Genomic DNA, 20,507 nt, shown 5'->3' with positions numbered 1-20,507 from the left:
ATTCGCAATTGGCCTGAGGGCAAAATTGGAGGAGTGCAGAGATCTTGAAGGGTTGTTGAGCTGGAGGAGAATACAGAGATAGGGAGGAGTGAGGCCATGGAGGGATTTGAACACTAGGATGAGAATTTAAATTCGCGATCAAACCGGACCGGGAGCCAATGTAGGTCAGCGAGCACAGGGGCGATGGATGAACGGGACTTGGTGAGTGTTAACATACGGATAGCATAGTTTTGGATGAGCTCAAATTTATCTAGGGTGGAGGATGGAAAGCCGGCCAGGAGAGCGTTGGAATAGTCACAACCCACAAGTGGTTGGAAAAATTGGAGGCAGATTGGTTCTCAGGCTACATGCTTACAGCTCAGAAGGTTATTGCCGGAGGCATGCATATACATCATCCTCTCATATCATCACTTAAAAATGGTTTAAATCATGAACATGAGGGTTACAATCTCTCCAGAGGAGCAAATGCGTGCTGCAGAATACTATTAAAGTCTATATGAAGATTGCAGAGACTATATAAGTTGCAATTAGCGTGGATTCAGAAGTAATGGGGATCATTTTCAACTTGGAACCTTTACAGAACCTGCCCAATTTCCGTGCCATCGATTATATCATGCTTCACTAATCAACTGGAATTCCTTGTGGAGGTAGTGACCTCGTGAATCAGGGCTATCCAATTGATATTTACTTGGATTTTCAGAAAGCATTTAATACGCTCCATATGTGAGGCTTATGATGAAGATTAAATGGAATTTATGAAAAGTAAGCTAAATTGATTGCAAACTCACTTAGCAACAGAGGGCAGAAAGTGGCAGAGCTCGGGCTCAGGGGTAATGACTAGTGAAGTTCCAATGTAGACCGTTACGATCCCCTGCAGTTCATCGATGATAAGCAGTAGGGTACATCTTGTACTTATAATCAATGGCTTCCAAAATATGTGTAGTAATTAAGTAACTGGATTAGGAAATGGAACAACAATTTTAATGTGTAAGATTATGCAGATTGGAATAGTAAACAGCAAAGGTGTGTACACAGAGGTGCCAATTATGAATATGGAAAAGGAAAAGAATTTGGCTATGATTATCGACAATTTACTGAAAATATTCAGTCAATATGAAGCTGTTATCAACAGATATTTTAGTATACTATGGGGCATCTCAGGTGTCTCTTATTATAACTTATAGTCAGTTATTCTAACCTCACGTAGATCCTAGATGAGAATACATTTAGGAACATAGGCTCCCCGAACTTGGTGGAAGCTACCGTAGAGGTTAGGCCTGCCTCCACGTGACGGTCCTTCTCCCTGCTTCAACGGACTCCCGCCCGGACCAAACTGGCAGCTCAGAGGGGAGACCGCCCAGAAACCGCGGCTGCAGCGGGTGGTGAGTCCACCAAGTTCAGGCCCATAGAACAGTAGTAGGCCATTCAGCCCCTCAAGCCTACTCCGCCATTCAATCAGATCATGGGTGATCTGCGATCTAACTCCATATACCTGCTGTTGGCCCATATCCCTTAACACCTTTGGTTAACAGAAAGCTATCAATCTCTGATTTCAAATTAACAATTGATCTGGCATCAATTGCCGTTTTCGGAAGAGAAGTTTCAAACTTCTATCACCCTTTGTGTGTAGAAGTGTTTCCTAATTCCACTCCTGAAACATCTGGCTCTAATTTTTAAGACTATGCCCCCAAATCCTAGAATCCCTAACTAGTGGAAATGGTTTCTCTCTATCTATCCTATCTGTTCCCCCTTAATATCTTGAAAACTTTGATCAGATCACCCCTTAACCTTCTAAATTCTAGGGAATACAACCCTAATTTGTGTAATATATTCTCGTAACTTAACCTAGGATTCCGGGTATCATTTTGGTAAACCTACCTACTCCCTCCAAGGCCAATATATCCTTCCTACGGTGTGGTCCCCAGAACTGCTCACAGTACTCCAGGTGTGGTCTAACCAGTGTTTTGTACAGCTGCAGCATAATTTGGAATATTGTGGGCACTTTTAAATACTCTACCTTCAGAAGGACATTGATTCAATGGCAAGCATTCAGAGAAGAACAACAAGGATGATTCTGCGACTTAAGGCTCGAAGTTACGAGGAGAGGGTCATAGAACTGAACTTGTTTGCAACAGAGAAAAGATGGGGAGGCGGGCGAAATCCGTGTCTTTAAAGTGCTGAGAGGCATAGTTGATAGATATAAGCAGGTTATTTGATGTTATCTGTGAGTACAGAACTAGAGTGCATAGGTTTAAATTAAGAAGCTTCAAGCAAGCCATCATATCACCTGCGATTTATTTTCTTCACACAAGACTAAAAATGTGGAACAGATTCCCAGCAAAGGAAGTTAATGCCATCTCAATCAACACTTTGAAAAAGACTTGCATCAATATCTAATTAGAAATGGGATATAAGGATCAGTAATAAGTACAGAAAGAGACAATTTGGTGCTATGTGGAATACGATAGTTTTGGAAGAGACAGGGTCATCGAAATGTCATGTCAAAAGTAAGGCATCAGGTCACAGTAAGGTTGGATAGGTATTTTGGGAGTTATGCTTGATTTACCAGTGGGAGAAACGTTGAGAATCTTTTTCTCAGGAGATTAAATGGAGTGGGTAGAGTCTATGAGAAAACAAATTGTACATTTATTTGAGGGCCCAAATATCATTTTCCCATCCCATGCTTTCTTATGCTCTCAGATCTCCCAACATGCATATTCTGTGCGGGATCAGTCAATGCAATAGTGTTGTGAACAAGACAAGTGCAACTGACATGGCCAGCTCACAATTGCTGTAGTCACAGGAGACTTTCACACAACAGGATTTCACAGTACGGCTGATATATTCAATGTACAAACAGACATGATGGAAAAATATGATTTGTAAGCTTCCCTCAAAATGGATTTTCTGATAGAATTGAAGGTCTAAAGTACACAAATTCATCCTTTAGATATTCTCGACCAGGGATGAGATTAATACTCACTTTACCCTGTGGTGTTTAGCATTGGTCTTTCAAAGACACTTAGATATGAGCATCTTTTAATCACCAAATTCATACCCGAGTCTTTCCTATGTCAGCTGTGGCTCAGTTGGTAGCACACTCACATCTGACTCAGGAGGTTGTGGGTTCAAGTCTCACTCCAGAGACCTGAGTGCATAATCAAGGCTGACCCTTCAGTGCAGTACCGATGGAGTGCTGCACTGTTGGAGGTGCTGTCTTTCAGATGAGACATTAAATCAAGGCCCTGTATGCCCTTTCAAGTGGACATATAAGATCCCATGCACTATTTTGAAGGGCAGGGGAGGTCTCCCTGGTGTCCTGGTCAATATTTATCCCTCCTCTAACATCATTAAAACAAGATTATCTGGTCATTCGTACTGTTTGTTGGACCTCGCTATGCGTAAATTGGCTGCCGCATTTCCTACATCACAACAGTGAATACTCTTCAAAAGTAGTTCATTGGCTGTAAAGTGACCCTGAGGTGGTGAAAGGCGCTATATAAATGCAAGTTCTTTGTTTCTTTCCCAGTGATGCTTTGTGATTCACACACCTAATTTCAATTCCTGGACAGGAAGTGTCACCTTGCCTTGATTCAATTCCAACAGCCTTCCTCCTGACCAATGAGTTACCTTTCATCTTGTGCCCGTGACAACATCTGTTAACATGTTATGGCTATACTGCTCACACAACTTTATAGGCTCTTAAGTAGCTTCATTATAGAAATGAATGGCTTACACATGTCCTGTCAGTTTTATAGTGCACAATTTAAAGCCAATCGGTGCAATGAAAATAGTCTTTTCAAAAACACCAAACAAAGCATTTGTAGACCGAGAAAAGGAGAGAGGGAGTGCGAGAGAGAGAGAGAAAAAAAAGAGAAAAACACTTTATTGCTTCTGTTGGCCTCATAAAGCTCAACCACTCTGTGGGATATTTTGGAAGTAAATGCTTTTTATCCAAGCAGTTTAAAAAAAAAACAACGACCTCTTGATGATGGCAATTACAGCCGATGAGATAGGAATGTTTGGCTTATAGCTCAGCACATGTGGACAGCAGACTGCGGCCATTAGCAGCTGACATAAGACTAGAATTTAAGTCAAAGGAAAAGTGTGCCATTTTATTTCACTTCCCCTGTAAGTAGCTTGTCTTAAATGCAGCAATGGCTGAAATTATAAACAAATCTTTCCCTGTTTTCTTTTTCTCAGATTAGGTCAGTTGTTGCGTCATTGTGCTGAAATAAAAGTTACGAAAATAATAGGTTTTGACTTGCAAGTGAAATCAAACTTTAGTCCAATATATTTACATAAGCCGCTTTAAAAAAAATAGATAGACAGCTTTCTATATCAGCACCAGCCCTGTTTTACTGTTAAACTCATTTGCTTAAACTGATGCATTTTTAAACCTCACACTGGAAACTGGTTTCTTTTGCCATTGTCCAATGTTAAGCTTTTCTATCACTGGACAACAATTTGGACTGTGACAATTGATAGCTAGGCTGAAAATTAACTCATCAACCTTTTTATGTAAGTGGGAAGAGTCAATTATATTGAAGAGATCAAAGTTTTCTAAGAATTTCGTCCATGCAGGAAATGTGTACCACTCTATTTACAACACAGTTTCCGACATTACACAGGATACGGTACATAATGGTTATGTAACTGGACGAGTAGTCCAGAGGCCTAGACGAATGATCCAGAAACATGAGTTCAAATCCCACCATGGCAGCTGGGGAATTTAAATTCAGTTGATTAAATAAATCTGGAATTTAAAAAAAAAAACTAGTATCAATAATGGATGAAACTACCAAATTGTCGTAAAAACCTCACTAATGTCCTGTAGGGAAGGAAATCTGCCATCCTTACCCAGTTTGGCCTACATGTGACTCCAGATCCACAGCAATGTGATTGACTCTTAATTGCCCTCTGAAATGGCCCAGCAAGGCACCACCAAGGTGGTTCACTACCACCTTCTCGAAGGCAACTAGGGGTGGACAATAAATGCTGGCCTTGTGGCGACATCTACATCCCATGAATGAATTTTTAAAAACACAGTGATGGTACTTCATTTGATGCACTTTTTGACATCCTGAGGTTGTGAAAGGCACTATATAAATGCAAGTCTTTCTATTTTCTTTTCACAGTTGATTCAGAAGTCACAATTAAGAATCTCATACTTGTACAATTCTGCAACTGTCAACATTCAGTTACCTGTTTACTCTGCTATTGTCTATCCCTTTGCTCACTTGTTGGCAAATAGCAAAGTCACTTGACCAAGACCCTTAAGTTGTATAAAACCAATATATATGTTGTTCACGTTTATTTCAATCTACAGTTCTACCTAATGCAAGTTGTATCCTTGGTAAATAATGAATCAAATCATCAGCTTTGGGGGTTTGTTAAATCTCAAAATGAAACGGTCTCCCTAATAAAGCTCAAGGAACAGCAGTTCGTCATTCGATTAGGTACTTTACAGCCATCCGGCCTAAAGATTGAATCCAACAACTTTTGATCATAACCATTACTCCCATTTGCTCGGACAAAAGGTGTTGCTAATACCATGTACACCTCCTCCGGACCCATATTTTGTTTCTTTACTTGTCCCATTACCACCCGCTGTAGCCTTGCACCATCATCACTTTTGTCATTTAATCACTGCTCCCTTCCACCCTATCACAGACCATCTCTTTTGTTCTGTCCTCCCTGCCCATCTTTTCTACCTCTGTACTTGCTCATAAACTGTTAAATCTCTAACATCTTCCAGTTCTGATGAAAGGTCATCGACCTGAAATGTTAACTCTGTTGTTCTCTCTCCACAGATGGGTACGGTAGCATAGTGGTTATGTTACTGGGCTAATAATCCAGAGGCCTGGACTGATGAGACAAGAGTTCAAATACCACCACGGCAGCTAAATAAATCTGGAATAAAAAGCTAGTATCAAACTACCATAAAAATCTATCTGGTTCACTGATGTCCCTCAGGGAAGGAAAGCTACCGTCCTTACTCCAAACCCACAAAAATGTGGTTGACTCTTAACTGCCCTCTGAAATAGTCCTAGCAAGCCACTTATTCAAAAAGGTGGCTTACCACCGCCTTCTCGAGGGCGATTAGGGATGGGCAATAAATGCCAGCATTGCTTGCGACGCCAACATTCTGTGAATTAATCCCCCAAAAAAAGATGCTGCCTGACCTGCTGAGTATTTTCAATATCTTCTGTTTTTACAGAACATACTGGTATTAAAAATGTTTCTCAACATTCCCTGTCTGGAGAAAACTTGAGAGTCATATGATAAACAATTGAGCAGTGGAGACATCACACACGGCCCTGTTCCTGTCGACAGTGCGGGCATCCCTACCTTCCCCAAGACCAACACTGGCTGGCTGGAGCACCACCCACCCGAATCAGGCAGTAGGTCCTGTTTGAAATGCAAATTGGGGTCCCGACTGCCATTTTAGAACACTACTGGATGGAGCGAGCGCTGTGCACACTCTGCACAGTGACAGCTGGCAGTCCAGCTGAAGGGGAGCCCAGATGGTAAGTTTTAATTTATTTTGGTATGGTTGGGAAGAGCAGGCGTGCACCCCCAGGCTACAAAAAAACAATCTGCTGTGACTTGATATTGCAAAAGATCTTCAAAGGCCACTATTCTCAAGAAGAATTGTCTGGCAGATTTTTCCTTTGCAAGTACGCATGCAATGTCATATGTCAATAGGCAACCAATTTCATTGCGACAAAAATTACTCTGCTGTTCTGGGTCTTCGCGCTTTCCCCCACAAAAAATAGTTTGACAAATGCATTTTCACAAAGACTGCAAAGTACTGTAGACAATCGGAAATAATTTGCAAAAAGAAAATTGCAACAAGGTTTTCAAAAACGTTGTTGAACTCTGCTCTCCATTGCTGGTTTCTATTCTGTGGCCACAAGCTCAAAGCTTGAGCATTTTAATACAAGACTGGATTATCCCTCTACAGTCCAAACCGAACTGTGCTGTCACTACAGGGTGGCCAACAACAACAACTTGTATTTATATAGCACCTTTAACGTAGTAAAACGTCCCAAGGCGCTTTATAGGAGTATTCTGAAATAAAAATTTGACACCGAGCCACAAAAGGAGAAGTTAGGGCAGGTGACCAAAAGCTTGGTCAAAGAGGTAGGTTTTAAGGAGCGTCTTAAAGGAGAGAGAGAGAGAGGTAGAAAGGAGGAGAGAGAGAGGTAGAGAGGCGGAGAGATTTAGGCAGGAAATTCCAGAGCTTAGGGCTCAGGCAACAGAAGGCACAGCCACCAATTGTTGAGCGATTACAATCAGGGATGCTCAAGAGGGCAGAATTAGAAGTGTGCAGACATCTCAGGGGTTGTGGGGCAAAAGGAGATTACAGAGGTAGGGAGGAGCGAGGCCAAGGAGGGATTTGAAAACAAGGATGAGTATTTTGAAAATCAAGGCGTTGCTCAACCGGGAGCCAAAATAGGTCAGTGAGCACAGGGGTAATGGATGAATGGAAATTGGTGCAAGTTAGGACACGGACAGCCGCGTTTTGGATGACCTCAGGTTTACGAAGGGTAGAATGTGGAAGACCAGCCAGGAGTGTGTTGGAATAGTCAAGTCTAGAGGTAACAAAGGCATGGATAAGGATTTCAGCAGCGGATGGGCTGAGGCAAGGGTAGAGACGGGTGATGTTATGAAGGTGGAAACAGGCGGTCTTAGTTATGCCTCGGATATGTGGTTGGAAGCTCATTTCATGGTCAAATATGAAGCCAAGGTTGTGAACAGTGTGGTTCAGCCACAGACAGATGTTAGGGAAAAGGATGGAGCCAGTGGTTCAGGAACAGAGTTTGTGGTGGGGACCGAAAACATTGAAACACAGAAACATTGAAATTTACAGCGCAGAGTGAGGCCATTTCGGCCCATCGTGTCCGCGTCGGCCAACAAAGAGCCACATGGCCCTCGGTCAGCAGCCCTGAAGGTTACATATAAACCTGTGAACAATGAACAATGGTGGAAAGGTAAAGAGTACCCAGCCCAACCAGTCCACCCCACATAACTGTCACACCCCTTGCACTGAAACATTCTGCACACCGCCCCAACTGGAGCCATGTGATCTCCTGGGAGAGGCAAAAAACAGATTAAAAAACCCAGGCCAATTGGGGGAGAAAAAAAATTTGGGCTTTGGCCTTCGGCCTTCCCAAAATTTACTTGAAGAAAATTTCCGCTCATCCAGAACCGGAATTTGGACAAGCAGTCTGACAATTTAGAGACCGTGGAGGGGTCAAGAAACGTGATAGTGAGGTAGAGCTAGGTGCTGTCAGCATACATGTGGAAACCAACGCTGTGTTTTCGGATGATGTCGCCAAGGTCGGGAGGTGGAGCGGGACGTCGGAGCGGCCTAGAAAGGCCCAACATCGAGGAGGAGGCCCAGCAGGGAGTCGGGAGGTGGAGCGGGACGTCGGAGCGGCCTAGAAAGGCCCAACGTCGAGGAGGAGGCCCTGCAGGGAGTCGGGAGGTGGAGCGGGACGTCGGAGCGGCCTAGAAAGGCCCAACGTTGAGGAGGAGGCCCAGCAGGGAGTCGGGAGGCTAGTCGGTGCAGCTGCAACAGGGAGGCAAAAAAGTAGAAAGAAATCAAAAGGTGACGTCACAGTCAAGGGGATAAGTGATTGGTAAGTAGTTTTTCTTTTTCTTTTCTATATCAGTAAGTAACCTTTAGCTTGTTGTTGCCAATTACGGTTTATCTAATGGTTAAGTCATGGCAGGAGAGCTCGGACACGTGTTATGCTCCTCCTGTGCTAGCTGGGAAGTCAAGGATGCTTCCAGTGTCCCTGCCGACTACGTGTGCAGGGTGGATTCACTCTAGAGCACGCACGATGCTGAGAATGATGTGAATAGCACGTTTAGTGAGTTGGCCACACCGCAGGTGAAGGGTACACAGCCAGATAGGGAATGGGTGACCAACAGGAAGAGCAGTGGAAGGAAGGTAGTGCAGGGGTCCCCTGCGGTCATCCCCCTGCAAAACAGATACACCGCTTTGGGTACTGTTGAGGGGGATGACTCATCAGGGGAGGGCAGCAGCAGCCAAGTTCATGGCACCGTGGCTGGCTCTGCTGCACAGGAGGGCAGGAAAAAGAGTGGGAGAGCTATAGCGATAGGGGATTCAAGGAGGAACTGAAGGATATCCTTATTAGGCGGGAAATTGTGTTAGGGAAATTGATGGGATTGAAGGCCGATAAATCCCCGGGGCCTGATAGTCTGCATCCCAGAGTTCTTAAGGAAGTGGCCCGAGAAATAGTGGATGCATTGGTGATCATTTTTGAACAGTCTATCGACTCTGGATCAGTTCCTATGGACTGGAGGGTAGCTAATGTAACACCACTTTTTAAAAAGGGAGAGAGAGAGAAAACGGATAATTATAGACCGGTTAGCCTGACATCAGTAGTGGGGAAAATGTTGGAATCAATTATTAAGGATGAAATAGCAGCGCATTTGGAAAGCAGTGACAGGATCGGTCCAAGTCAGCATGGAATTATGAAGGGGAATCTTCTGGAATTTTTTGAGGATGTAACTAGTAGAGTGGACAAGGGAGAACCAGTGGGTTTGGTGTATTTGGACTTTCAAAAGGCTTTAGACAAGGTCCCACACAAGAGATTGGTGTGCAAAATCAAAGCACATGGTATTGGGGGTAATATACTGACGTGGATAGAGAACTGGTTGGCAGACAGCAAGCAAAGAGTGGGAATAAACGGGTCCTTTTCAGAATGGCAGGCAGTGACTAGTGGAGTGCTGCAGGGCTCAGTGCTGGGACCCCAGCTATTTACAATATACATCAATGATTTGGATGAAGGAATTGATTGTAATATCTCCAAGTTTGCAGATGACACTAAACTGGGTGGCGGTGTGAGCTGTGAGGGGAACGCTAGGAGGCTGCAGGGTGACTTGGGCAGGTTAGGTGAGTGGACAAATGCATAGCAAATGCAGTATAATGTGGATAAATGTGAGGTTATCTGAATGACGGCAGATTAGGAAAAGGGGAGGTGCAACGAGCCCTGCGTGTCATGGTTCATCAGTCATTGAAAGTTGGCATACAGGTACAGTAGGCGGTGAAGAAGGCAAATGGTATGTTGGCCTTCATAGCTAGGGGATTTGAGTATAGGAGCAGGGAGGTCTTACTGCAGTTGTACAGGGCCTTGGTGAGGCCTCACCTGGAATATTGTGTTCAGTTTTGGTCTCCTAATCTGAGGAAGGACGTTCTTGCTATTGAGGGAGTGCAGCGAAGGTTCACCAGACTGATTCGCAGGATGGCAAGACTGACACATGAGGAGAGACTGGATTAACTGGGCCTTTATACATTGGAGTTTAGAAGGATGAGAGGGGATCTCATTGAAACATATAAAATTCTGACGGGACGGGACAGGTTAGATGCGGGTAGAATGTTCCCGATGTTGGGGAAGTCCAGAACCAGGGGACACAGTCTTAGGATAAGGGGTAGGCCATTTCGGACTGAGATGAGGAGAAACTTTTTCACTCAGAGAGTTGTTAACCTGTGGAATTCCCTGCCGCAGAGAGTTGTTGATGCCAGTTCATTGAATATATTCAAGAGGGAATTAGATATGGCCCTTACGGCGAAGGGGATCAAGGGGTATGGAGAGAAAGCAGGAAAGGGGTACTGAGGGAATGATCAGCATGATCTTATTGAATGGTGGTGCAGGCTCGAAGGGCCGAATGGCCTACTCCTGCACCTATTTTCTATGTTTCTATGAATCAAACTAACATTGGATGGGCACAGAATGTAACAATGGATGGCCCAAAACAAAATACATTAGTTCCGAAGAGAATAGCACTTTGATTTTGGTTCACCCATTTTCCTGCTGTCCCTGGGCAACAGCACAAGCATCTCTTTAAACCTCACAAAAGTCCTGCTATTGGGTAGGGGACATGCCCATCGGTCTCTCATCTTCGGTTAACCTTTGAAGGGAAGCATCAAGTAGAGCCTGGACATTTTCCCACAAGGAGGAAAACTCTGAGGAAGAATTGCCTCCTGGGCACCCTCAAACAATCCGCAAAAAAATGCCAGTGATAAGCGGCCAGCAATTTTGGCTATCTGCATTTTTTCTCGGGCTAGGTTTGACATGTGGTCTGTGGACACCTGGAAAGGAGAAACAGGAAGAGAATAATAAATGCTAAATTTCAAAAGTCATTCTAGTGCACAGCCATGATAAGTTCAAACCAGTTCCCATCTGAGACTATTTATGTTTCAACTTACAAAAATAGGGTAGTTCCACAATAAATTCCAGAAAAATGAGTAATGTTGCACATGGTCTGTTGATGCAATCTTCCTTCATTCTCGTGCAGATTAATTCAGCAAATAGCAGCAGACCATCACACTAGCAAAAATGTCTTTTAAGCTATAACGAGAGCTCATTTTTCTCAAACACTCTTTACCTTGCGGGAGAGTCAAAAGAAAAAAAAAAGATTGTACATTGTTAACTATTCGAGGTAATTATTGAGGAGGGTCCCAGGTTTGATTCCCTGGTTATGCCAATCTTGGCTGGAATGACGGTAGGAGTGCCACAATTGGCCTCAGTGCCCCTGGACAAAGGAGGAGGAGAAAAAAAAACAGCCAGGGTTCCTGCTCCCAATTGCTAGAGAGCTAGTCTTGCTGAAAGGTGCATGTGTAGGTGCAGCAGGCTTACCAACAATGGCCCTGAATGTGCGGTCCTGATGACGGCAAACGCTGCCATTTCGTCTTTGAAACTGACCGCAACTTCAGGATTTAACGCCTGCGCAGCCTAACGCGGAAATCCTGAAGTTGCTGATCTGACTCAAACGTTCCCTTTTCCGAACAAATAGCGCTCTTATAAACCCCTTAAAAAGTCAGACCCATTCAAACGAGGTATAATTGGGGTTTTAAATGGCGATCTGAGTAATAACTACTGATAAACAACCATTCTGGCCCTGCAAAACTAATGTTGCATTGGTGAAATGTCAAATTTCTCCACTCAGTTAAAAGTTACTAGATTTTAAAATGAATAATAAAAACCTGTACATTTTTTTAAGTGATTGATTGTACTTTCTATTTCCTGGTTCCCTGTCGGTGAGAATCCTGCAATCTGACTGACTGCTTAGACAGCTTGTTGACGTCACAGCAGAACGCCTTTACTTCACTGCTGACCACAAGTTATGGGCCGAGGTTTTCTTTGGAACAGAGGAGTCTGAGGGGAGACCTTATTGAGGTGTCTAACATATGAGGGGCCGAGGTAGAGTTCGTAGGATGTACCTAGTTACCTTAGCAGAGGGGTCAACAACCAGGGGGCATAGATTTAAAGTAATTGGAATGGGGGGGGGGGCGGTTTAAGAGGGGCTTTGAGGGGAAATTTCTTCACCCAGAGGGTGGTGGAGGTCTGGAACTCACTGCCTGAAAGGATGGTAGAGGCAGAAACCCTCACCACATTTAAAAAGTACTTGGATGTGCACTTGAAGTACTGTAACCTACAGGGGTATGGACCAAGAGCTGGAAAGGGGGATTAGGCTGGATAGCTCTTTGCTGGCCGTCGCGGACACGATGGGCCGAAATGGCCTCCTTCTGTGCTGTAAATTTCTATGATTCTATGTATCCTACCCTGAACTCACTGTTTAGGCTCTCACATGCTGCCAGATGAGGATGGTACTTTGGGTATCCAGTTCTACATTCACGTTACAATACTTTTGGGAAGGGCGGAGAAGATTGAGGAAAAAATATATTGTGCACTGTGTAAATGATGGGTACATTTAAAGCAGTTTTAAACCATTAAATAAAACACAATTAGCTATCATTGCTTTGCAGGTTTGTACTGTAAATTGCAGAGATCTTGTTCACATATGGGGATATCCAGCTTGAAGCAAATGTTTCCTATTTAAGGCAATGTTAACACTGTGGATTACACAAGCTGTTATTTGTCTGGAGAGTGGTTTGGTGTTGTTTTAAATTGATCAAATATCTTGGGTCTTCTGGATACAAATTTCACGTTAGTAATAAACTTCAGACACCAGCTCAGCTTAAAAAATATTGAAAAGCTACAATGTAGTGGCTTTCGCACAACATACAACAATGGAATCCGACATCAAACCCAAAAAAAAAATTGTTAACCCCACCCTGCCAAAAACCCAACCCATGATTGCATTATTTTAACCAGACTTTTGAAAATCAAGGCAAGATCCTAATCTCAATTAAACAACATTTTTATCCTGAACTACTATTTGAATTCTGCACAAAACCTAACCCGGGAATGGACCAATTAATTTTGTTGATTGGGGTTTAAGTCGCAAGGTTGAGCAAATTCTCAAATTAGTACCTTCAGCTGGATGTTGTTGTCTCTGTGGTCTCTGGGCCGAATAGAATGATGCAATGTGCATTACTGGCCCCTCCATCTCTCTCTCTGGCTTTGATAGAAAGGATTGTTTTTGGGAAGGGGAAATGGAGGGTGAGAGCAATTATCCAATTTTGAAAATACAGGTTGAACCTCCCTTATCCTGTACCCTCAGGACCTGACCTGTGCCGGAAAAATGATTTTGCCGGATAAAGGGAGGCAGCCCGAGGTCAGAGAGGGGGCGGGCGGAGGAGGTTGGTGCCCTGGGCGGGCCGAGTGTCGGCGGGTCCCAGCGGGTGTTGGCGCAGCCCCCGGTGGGCCGAGTGTCGGTGGGCCCCAGCGAGTGTCGGCGCAGCCCCCGGCGGGCCGAGTGTCGGCGCAGCCCCCGGCGGGCCGAGTGTCGGTGGGCCCCAGCGAGTGTCGGCGCAGCCCCCGGCGGGCCACAGCGGCGCGGCTCCTGGCGGGCCGAGTGTTAACGGGCCGAGTGTCGACGGGGCACAGCGGGTGTCGGCACGGGCCGAGTGTCAGCGAGTGTCAGCGCGGCCCCTGGCGAGCCGAGTGTTGCCGGGTGTCGGCGTGGCCCCAGCGGGCCGAGTGTCGGTGGGCCAAGTATCGGCAGGCCCCCGGCAGGCTGAGTGTCGGCGGGCCGAATGTTGGCAGGTGTCGGCGTGGCCCCCAGCAGGCCGAGTGGCAACGGGCCGAGTGTCGACAGGACCCAGCGGGCCAAGTGTCGGCGGGCCCAAAAGTCGGGGTGGAGATCGGCCGCGTTCTGCGCATGTGCCCCCGGCCACCAGGATCATGCCGGAGGAGAGGTGGTGCCAGCTACTGTACTGCTCAATCCCCCCACAACAAAAGTCTCCAGGCCTTCTCTCGGATCGTCTACTGATCATTCAAAGTCTCTTCTTGCAACCCAAAGAAATAAATCATTAATAAATTAAATTAAGAGACTTTGAATTTACAGGAGTAGCTTGTACACAATTAGTTATATTAGGTAACTTGTAACTAACTTGTGTTCCTTTGCAGTGACAGCTGTGGCTCAGTGGGTAGCATTTTCATCTCTGAGCCAGAAGGTTGTGGGATCAAGTCCCAGTCCAGGGACTTGAGCACAAAAATAATCTAGACTGACACTCCAGTGCAGTGCTGAGGGAGTGCTGCACTGTCAGAGATGTTGTCTTTTGGATGTGACATTAAACCGAGGCTCTGTCTGCTCTTTCAAGTAGATGTAAAGGATCCCATTGTACTATTTCGAAGACGGGCAGGGGAGGTCTCCCCTGTGTCTGGGCCAATATTTATCCCTCAATCAACAAAGCAATGTATCCTCTTATTATCACATTGCTGATTGTGGGACCGTGCTGTGCACTAATTGGCTGCCCCGTTTTCCACATTATAACACTGCCTACACTTCAAAAAGTGCTTCATTGGCTGTAAAGCGCTTTGAGCCGTTCAGTGGTCTTGAAAGGCGCTATATAAATCCAAGTCTTTCTTTTTCATTCGGATTGTCCATGCAATCTACTAATAATTCAGTCTCTTCTTGCAACCAAACAAAATTAATCATCGATAAATTAAATTAAGAGACCTTGAATTTACAGGAATAGCTTGTACACAACTAGTTATATTCGCTTACTTGTAACTAGCTTGTGTTACTGCTCCTGTCTATTATGTATTCTATGCTGGTGAGGAAAAGAATGATTATTACCCAAACAAAACCTTTCCTTGTAACTAAAACAGAAAATGCTGGAAATACACAACAAGTCAATGTATGAACGAGAAAGTCAGGTTTACATTTCTGGTGAGATACTTTATGAGAATGCTCCCACATTTCTATTTCAGATTGCCATCATTTGTGATTCTGCCTTTTGTCTGCACTCTGGAAAGGGAATTTGCTGTTCTGACATTGCGTCTTGTCTTACCATTGACACGTGATGGTCCAGGTCGGTGATTGGAACATGGCCAGATACAACAGGAGAGGTGGGATTGGGGCGAAGGAGCAGCGAGAGACTGTGGAGGGATGTGATCGGGGCCCAGGGGAGGCGTAAGTTCGGAGCCAGGGGCCCAGGGGCAGCATGGGCCAGCCCACACTGCGATACGTGTGCGCACTAGGTCCGTGCAGCAGAGCTGGTCTCCAGTTGTCTTGGGTAATCCTTGCCACTGGACCAAGACCTAGCTCTGTCAAGCCCGTGTGGTGGCTGGTGTGCAACGATCACCACATGTTAAAAAAATCCACGCACAGGCATCTTCCACCCTTGAGGATGTAGTTCAGGTCCTTCATTCGAACTCATCCTTTTTTGGCATGGAAGCAAGTCATCCTCGTTTCGAGGGACCGCCTATGATGATGCTGATGGAAGAAATACATTCCCACTACGTAATGCTGTCTGCAAAGGTTGCCCAGCTTTTAGAGGAAAGTTCTGTTCTCTGAGACATATTAGGCCAAGGCTCTTCTCCGAACTCTGTTTCTTAGCATTAATTATTATTTTCTCATTTCATCTATATTGTGAAAGTTGAAAGTGGATATTTCCAATTCCTGTAAATCCAGTATATTTGTCACATTGGTGCAAAACTCAGAACATAACTTTTATACTGACAAGACTATTGGAACTGGTGTGCCAGTCTTGGGCTGGTCTGGCAAAGACCCGACATAGGCATAATGGCCTCCTTCTGTGCTGTAAACGTCTTGTGGTTCTAGGTTGTAGGACTTAATTCTATAGCTGACCAAAGCTTTTGTCAAGGTGCGTGTTATGCAGTAAATGTTACGGTAAATGATGACAATGAATTTCTTTCAGAGACGTTTCTGGCAGTCATTTGTCACCAGGTGTTGACATCCTGCAGCTAACAGCTGTTGGGCGTAACACAGGACAATTGCCATCCTGCGCCTTAGAATTTTGGACGTTGTTCTGTATTGTGCTGATGGAAGACAAATTGTCAAACATAAATGAGCTATGAAACATTACAAATAATCAAGTAATAATCTAATCCAGCCAGATTGTCATTTCCAGTCTTTCATTTAGCTCACACAATAACGACTGTAACATCTCCATTTCGCAACTAAAAACCGCTGATATTTCCAAATGTAGGTAATATTTGAAACTGGTGTTTGTGGTGCATGTGCCAGGTTTGAGCAACGTTGCCAGAAACTGGATACTGGAGGGGGTGTTCTACGTGTTAAATATAAGTTGTTTGAAGCTCGACACGTTCATTGAAAGGGAAAATCTAGGAGGAGTACATTTCGTTCAAGTATGTAACTTGAACAGAAGGATCCAATTGTCAACATATTTTCTTGTCTGGATCAGGTTGCTCAGAGTTGGTTCTCCATTTAAAAAGACAGAGCTGCTACATGTAATAGAGAGCTCCACTTGTGGGACTACTGTGGTAATGCAACTGCTGCTGTAAATACAATAAAAATATCATGTGACATAGTCACCTGACAAGTTCCTGTGTACTGGAGCCATCTTGTAAGTGTGTGTTTGTGATTTGGTACAAGACCTTAGCTTTCACTGCCATCCCTGAACACTTAAATCATCACCGAGAAGCTGGTTAAAGTAACAATATATTTGTTAAGCTTAAGCTTTATGGGGCAAACACTGAAGTGATTTCTATCTGATCATAAAGAAGATATTACATTACACAATGTAGGGAGGGGCTGATCTGCATCAGTGGTATCAAGGAGTCCAGAAATGGTAGGTCTCCACTTGGGGCAGTGTAGTAAGCTCTGGGCCGCAGGAAGCTAAATCATCTCAGGACCTTGACGTCTGCTTTGAATCACTCGCAAAATAAAAAACCTCAACAAAACGTTGTCCGAGTCATTCCCTGACTGCACACAGCTGAGATCTGAGCAACTGCAATCTGGTTTTTGATGTACTCAGTTATGCTTTCCGGGTACTGGGTGAATCATATTCTTACAGCCAAGGACTGTTCATTATATACCACACACTTCAAATAAGAACATTTCAGAGTTCAGAGCAAAACGCATCAGAGCAGTGGAAATATCAGAGTCCAGGAAAGTTGAGGCAAATGTATTAGTCCAGTTGAATAATGAAAGCAGAAAAATGTCCCAATATGGGAAACTAAAAAGAATATCAGGATCCCTTGTTTACTGGACTAACATTCAGTTTTTATTCCTCTAGGACTAGCTTCTGTGGATTTGGTACAAGACCTTAGCTTTCACTGCCATCCCTGAACACTTAAATCATCACCGAGAAGCTTGTTAAAGTAACAATATATTTGTTAAGGTTAAGCTTTATGGGGCAAACACTGAAGCGATTTCCATTTGATACAACTTGCCTTGATACAAACAAGTCATGCAGGTTTTCAGTTAGATGTTAAACTTTTCCTCTGCCGATTTAGCAAAAGCTCCAAGTAGATGCAGCAAATTTTGTTGCTAATAGCTGGCACTGTGGCACACTGAACTTGTACTGAGTTCTGGGAAGTCGTTCAAAGGTTTGAGTCCCATGAACGTTATTATTTAGGTTACCCGACTTAATTATTTAATTTTCAATGTTATTTATCAGATCATTAATAAAGAAAATGTCACTACATTTACAAACATGAACTCAGTCGGGTGAATGTCATTTTCTAAATCCACAGTTTATGTCCCAAACATTGCTGTTTGTGGGAGTTTGCTTGTGCGCAAATTGGCTGCTGCGATTCCTTGCTTTCTTTCTGTATCCAAAAGTTTCTGTGTTTGTGTTCAGCCATCAGCAGTACTCATACAAGAAAGGCAGCTGAAAAGAACGATTATTGGGCCAGATTTTCGGCGAAAACGGTAGCAATACGTGAAACTTACCGTTTTCGTTGCGCTACCATTTTTAGGCCAAACTTTTGGCCTTTACGTCTGCGCTAGGCAGTAAAGGAGGCATTGCACAAGCGAGTTTCGGCAATTTTAGTCCAGGGTTGTTTGCACTGAGAGAGGTGCCTTGGGAGGGGCGGAGGGGGGAATTCTCAAAAAACATTCCATAAACATTTACAGGACCCTTAACTATCTAATCGCTGCAAAAAAATTCAAAACTAAAAACTTTAACTTACCTTTTTGCAGGCTTTTGTACTTTCCGCTGCTGGCAGGTATGACCTGTCGCTGGGCATGGCGTATGGGTTGGGAATGTGCCGAAACTCGATCACAAACACAATCGGGGTCGTTGCATTTCGACGCACCTCTCCCCGGCGGTATTTGGAAACGCCGCCGCAAACAGGTACCCGAGGATCCCGCCCAGGCTTTGCGACCGGGTTTTCGCCACGGGGGGGGTCAAATCGTGCAAAAACCCAGTCGCAAACCTCTCAAAAAAGGCCCATCAACTTTAGAAATAAAATAAAAACTGCAGTAATAGAAACTGCTGGAAATAAACAGCAAGTCAGTTAACATCAGTAAGGAGACAAGGCAGGTTAATGTTTTGGGTAAGTACTTCAGTTCTTAACTTGCCTTTTCTCTTTACAAATGATGACTGACTCACCATACCAATGTCAGCTGTGGCTCAGTGGGTAGCACTCTTGCCTCTGAGTCAGAAGGTTGTGGGTTCAAACCCCACTCCAGAGACTTGAGACCAAAAATCTAAGCTGACACTCCAGTGCAGTGCTGTGGGAGTGCTGCACTGTCAGAGTTTTCGGATGAGACGTTAAACTGATCCCATGGTACTATTCTAAAGAAGAGCAGGGAAGATCTCCTGGCCAATATTTAGCCCTCAATCAACATAGCAAAAAAAAAGTTTAACTGGTTTATCACATTGCTGTTTGTGGGAACTTGCTTGTGCGCAAATTAGCTGCTGCATTTTCCACATTACAGCAGTAAGTACTTCATTAGCTGCAAATGGCTCTGAATCGTCCGATGGTCGTGAAAGGTGCTATATAAATGCAAGTCTTTCTTTCTTTCTATATCCTAGAGTTTCTGTGTTTGTGTGATAAGCTTGTGTCTATCTATCGTATTTACTTTTGATTACAGGATGGGTAAAGAAAATACATTTTGGGAACACGACAGGAAAACACTACAAAATGTGAAACCTCACAAATCCTAAAACACCTTGATTGCTGTTTTATTATTCACTAATAGATAATTCATGTTACAGGATTTGATTTACATGTTAAAAGATCTTGTCTTACCAAAGAGGAAGAGAAAAAAATAGACAATTCCTTTTACTTGTCGGACCCTGCGAAATTTCCGTGACATTTGGATGAAGTTAAGATTCAATCAGTTTGCCGTACCTCATTGGAATGAGTCCTATTCTGATGCTTGGCTCGATCCGACGCATTGGAGAATGCCTTGTTGCAGCCTTCATGTTCACAAACGTACGGTTTCTCCCCAGTGTGTGACCTCAGGTGAGTCTTCAAGTTCTCGAGTCGTGAGTAAGCTTTGCTGCAACCCTCAAACTGGAGAGAGAGGCAAGAATCATGTTTAAAAGACAAGTCTGGGGCTGTACGTCACACAGAAGTGCACTTTTGTTGAGTAAGTGGCTGGTAAAGTACCGTTACACTGAGCAAATAATTTCATATCGTTGGCCCCGATAGCTCAACAGATTGAGCCAGGATACTTCTGCCAGTTTTGTTCTCCGGCCAGCTGCTTGCCGACACAAGATAGAGGACCAACAACAGCTCTGTGTGTGATGTTCCCTCCCCTCCCTCATGGCCTGTCCCCACTGCAACAAGAGCTCAGCAATGTGCGGGGATACACAGCCGTAACTCTCCATTCCCTGGCCCACCTTGACTCCTTCTACTCCCTCAGTATTGACTATTTTTCATCTATTATAAAAGCAGAAAATGCTGGAAATACTCAGCGGGTCAGGCAGCATCTGTGGAGAGAAAAACAGAGTTAACGTTTCAGGTCGATGACCTTTCGTCAGAACTGGAAAAGTTTGAGATGTAACATTTAAAATGCCCCCCTCCCTTTTCCTTTCCCCTCTTTCCCATGGCAGCTGGTGAGGATTCCGCCATTCACACCCCCTCTAGACTCATCTTTTGTTTCTTAACTCGTGCCATTGTCATCTCATTTTTACCCATCATCCCTTTTGTCTCTTATGTCTCTTCTGCCTTCCAACCTTTTGTTCTTTCCTCCCCTCCCCCTTTCACTGACCCTGCGCTTCCTTAAGAATCTGCTACATCTCAAACTTTTCCAGTTCCGACGAAGGGTCACACACCTGAAACGTTTCTCTCTCCCCAGATGCTGCCTGACCTGCTGAGATTATCTGCTTTTATTTCAGA

General features: G+C 44.2%; 1 protein-coding gene across 3 annotated transcripts in view; it reads right to left on the bottom strand.

Annotated features, from left to right (window-relative positions):
* gli2a (GLI family zinc finger 2a) overlaps positions 1–20,507 on the bottom strand; it is a 431,013-nt gene that overhangs the window by 16,381 nt on the left and 394,125 nt on the right. For all 3 annotated transcript variants that reach the window (XM_070875288.1, XM_070875289.1, XM_070875290.1), the window contains one exon: positions 19,515–19,679. In XM_070875288.1, coding sequence (XP_070731389.1) covers positions 19,515–19,679 — 165 coding nt within the window. The remainder of the gene's footprint in view (positions 1–19,514; positions 19,680–20,507) is intronic.

The sequence above is a fragment of the Pristiophorus japonicus genome, chromosome 3, assembly GCF_044704955.1.
Source record: "Pristiophorus japonicus isolate sPriJap1 chromosome 3, sPriJap1.hap1, whole genome shotgun sequence".
Classification (NCBI taxonomy): domain Eukaryota; kingdom Metazoa; phylum Chordata; class Chondrichthyes; family Pristiophoridae; genus Pristiophorus; species Pristiophorus japonicus.
The sequence above is the reverse complement of the archived record's forward strand: the minus strand, read 5'-3'. Positions and strand labels throughout refer to the sequence as shown.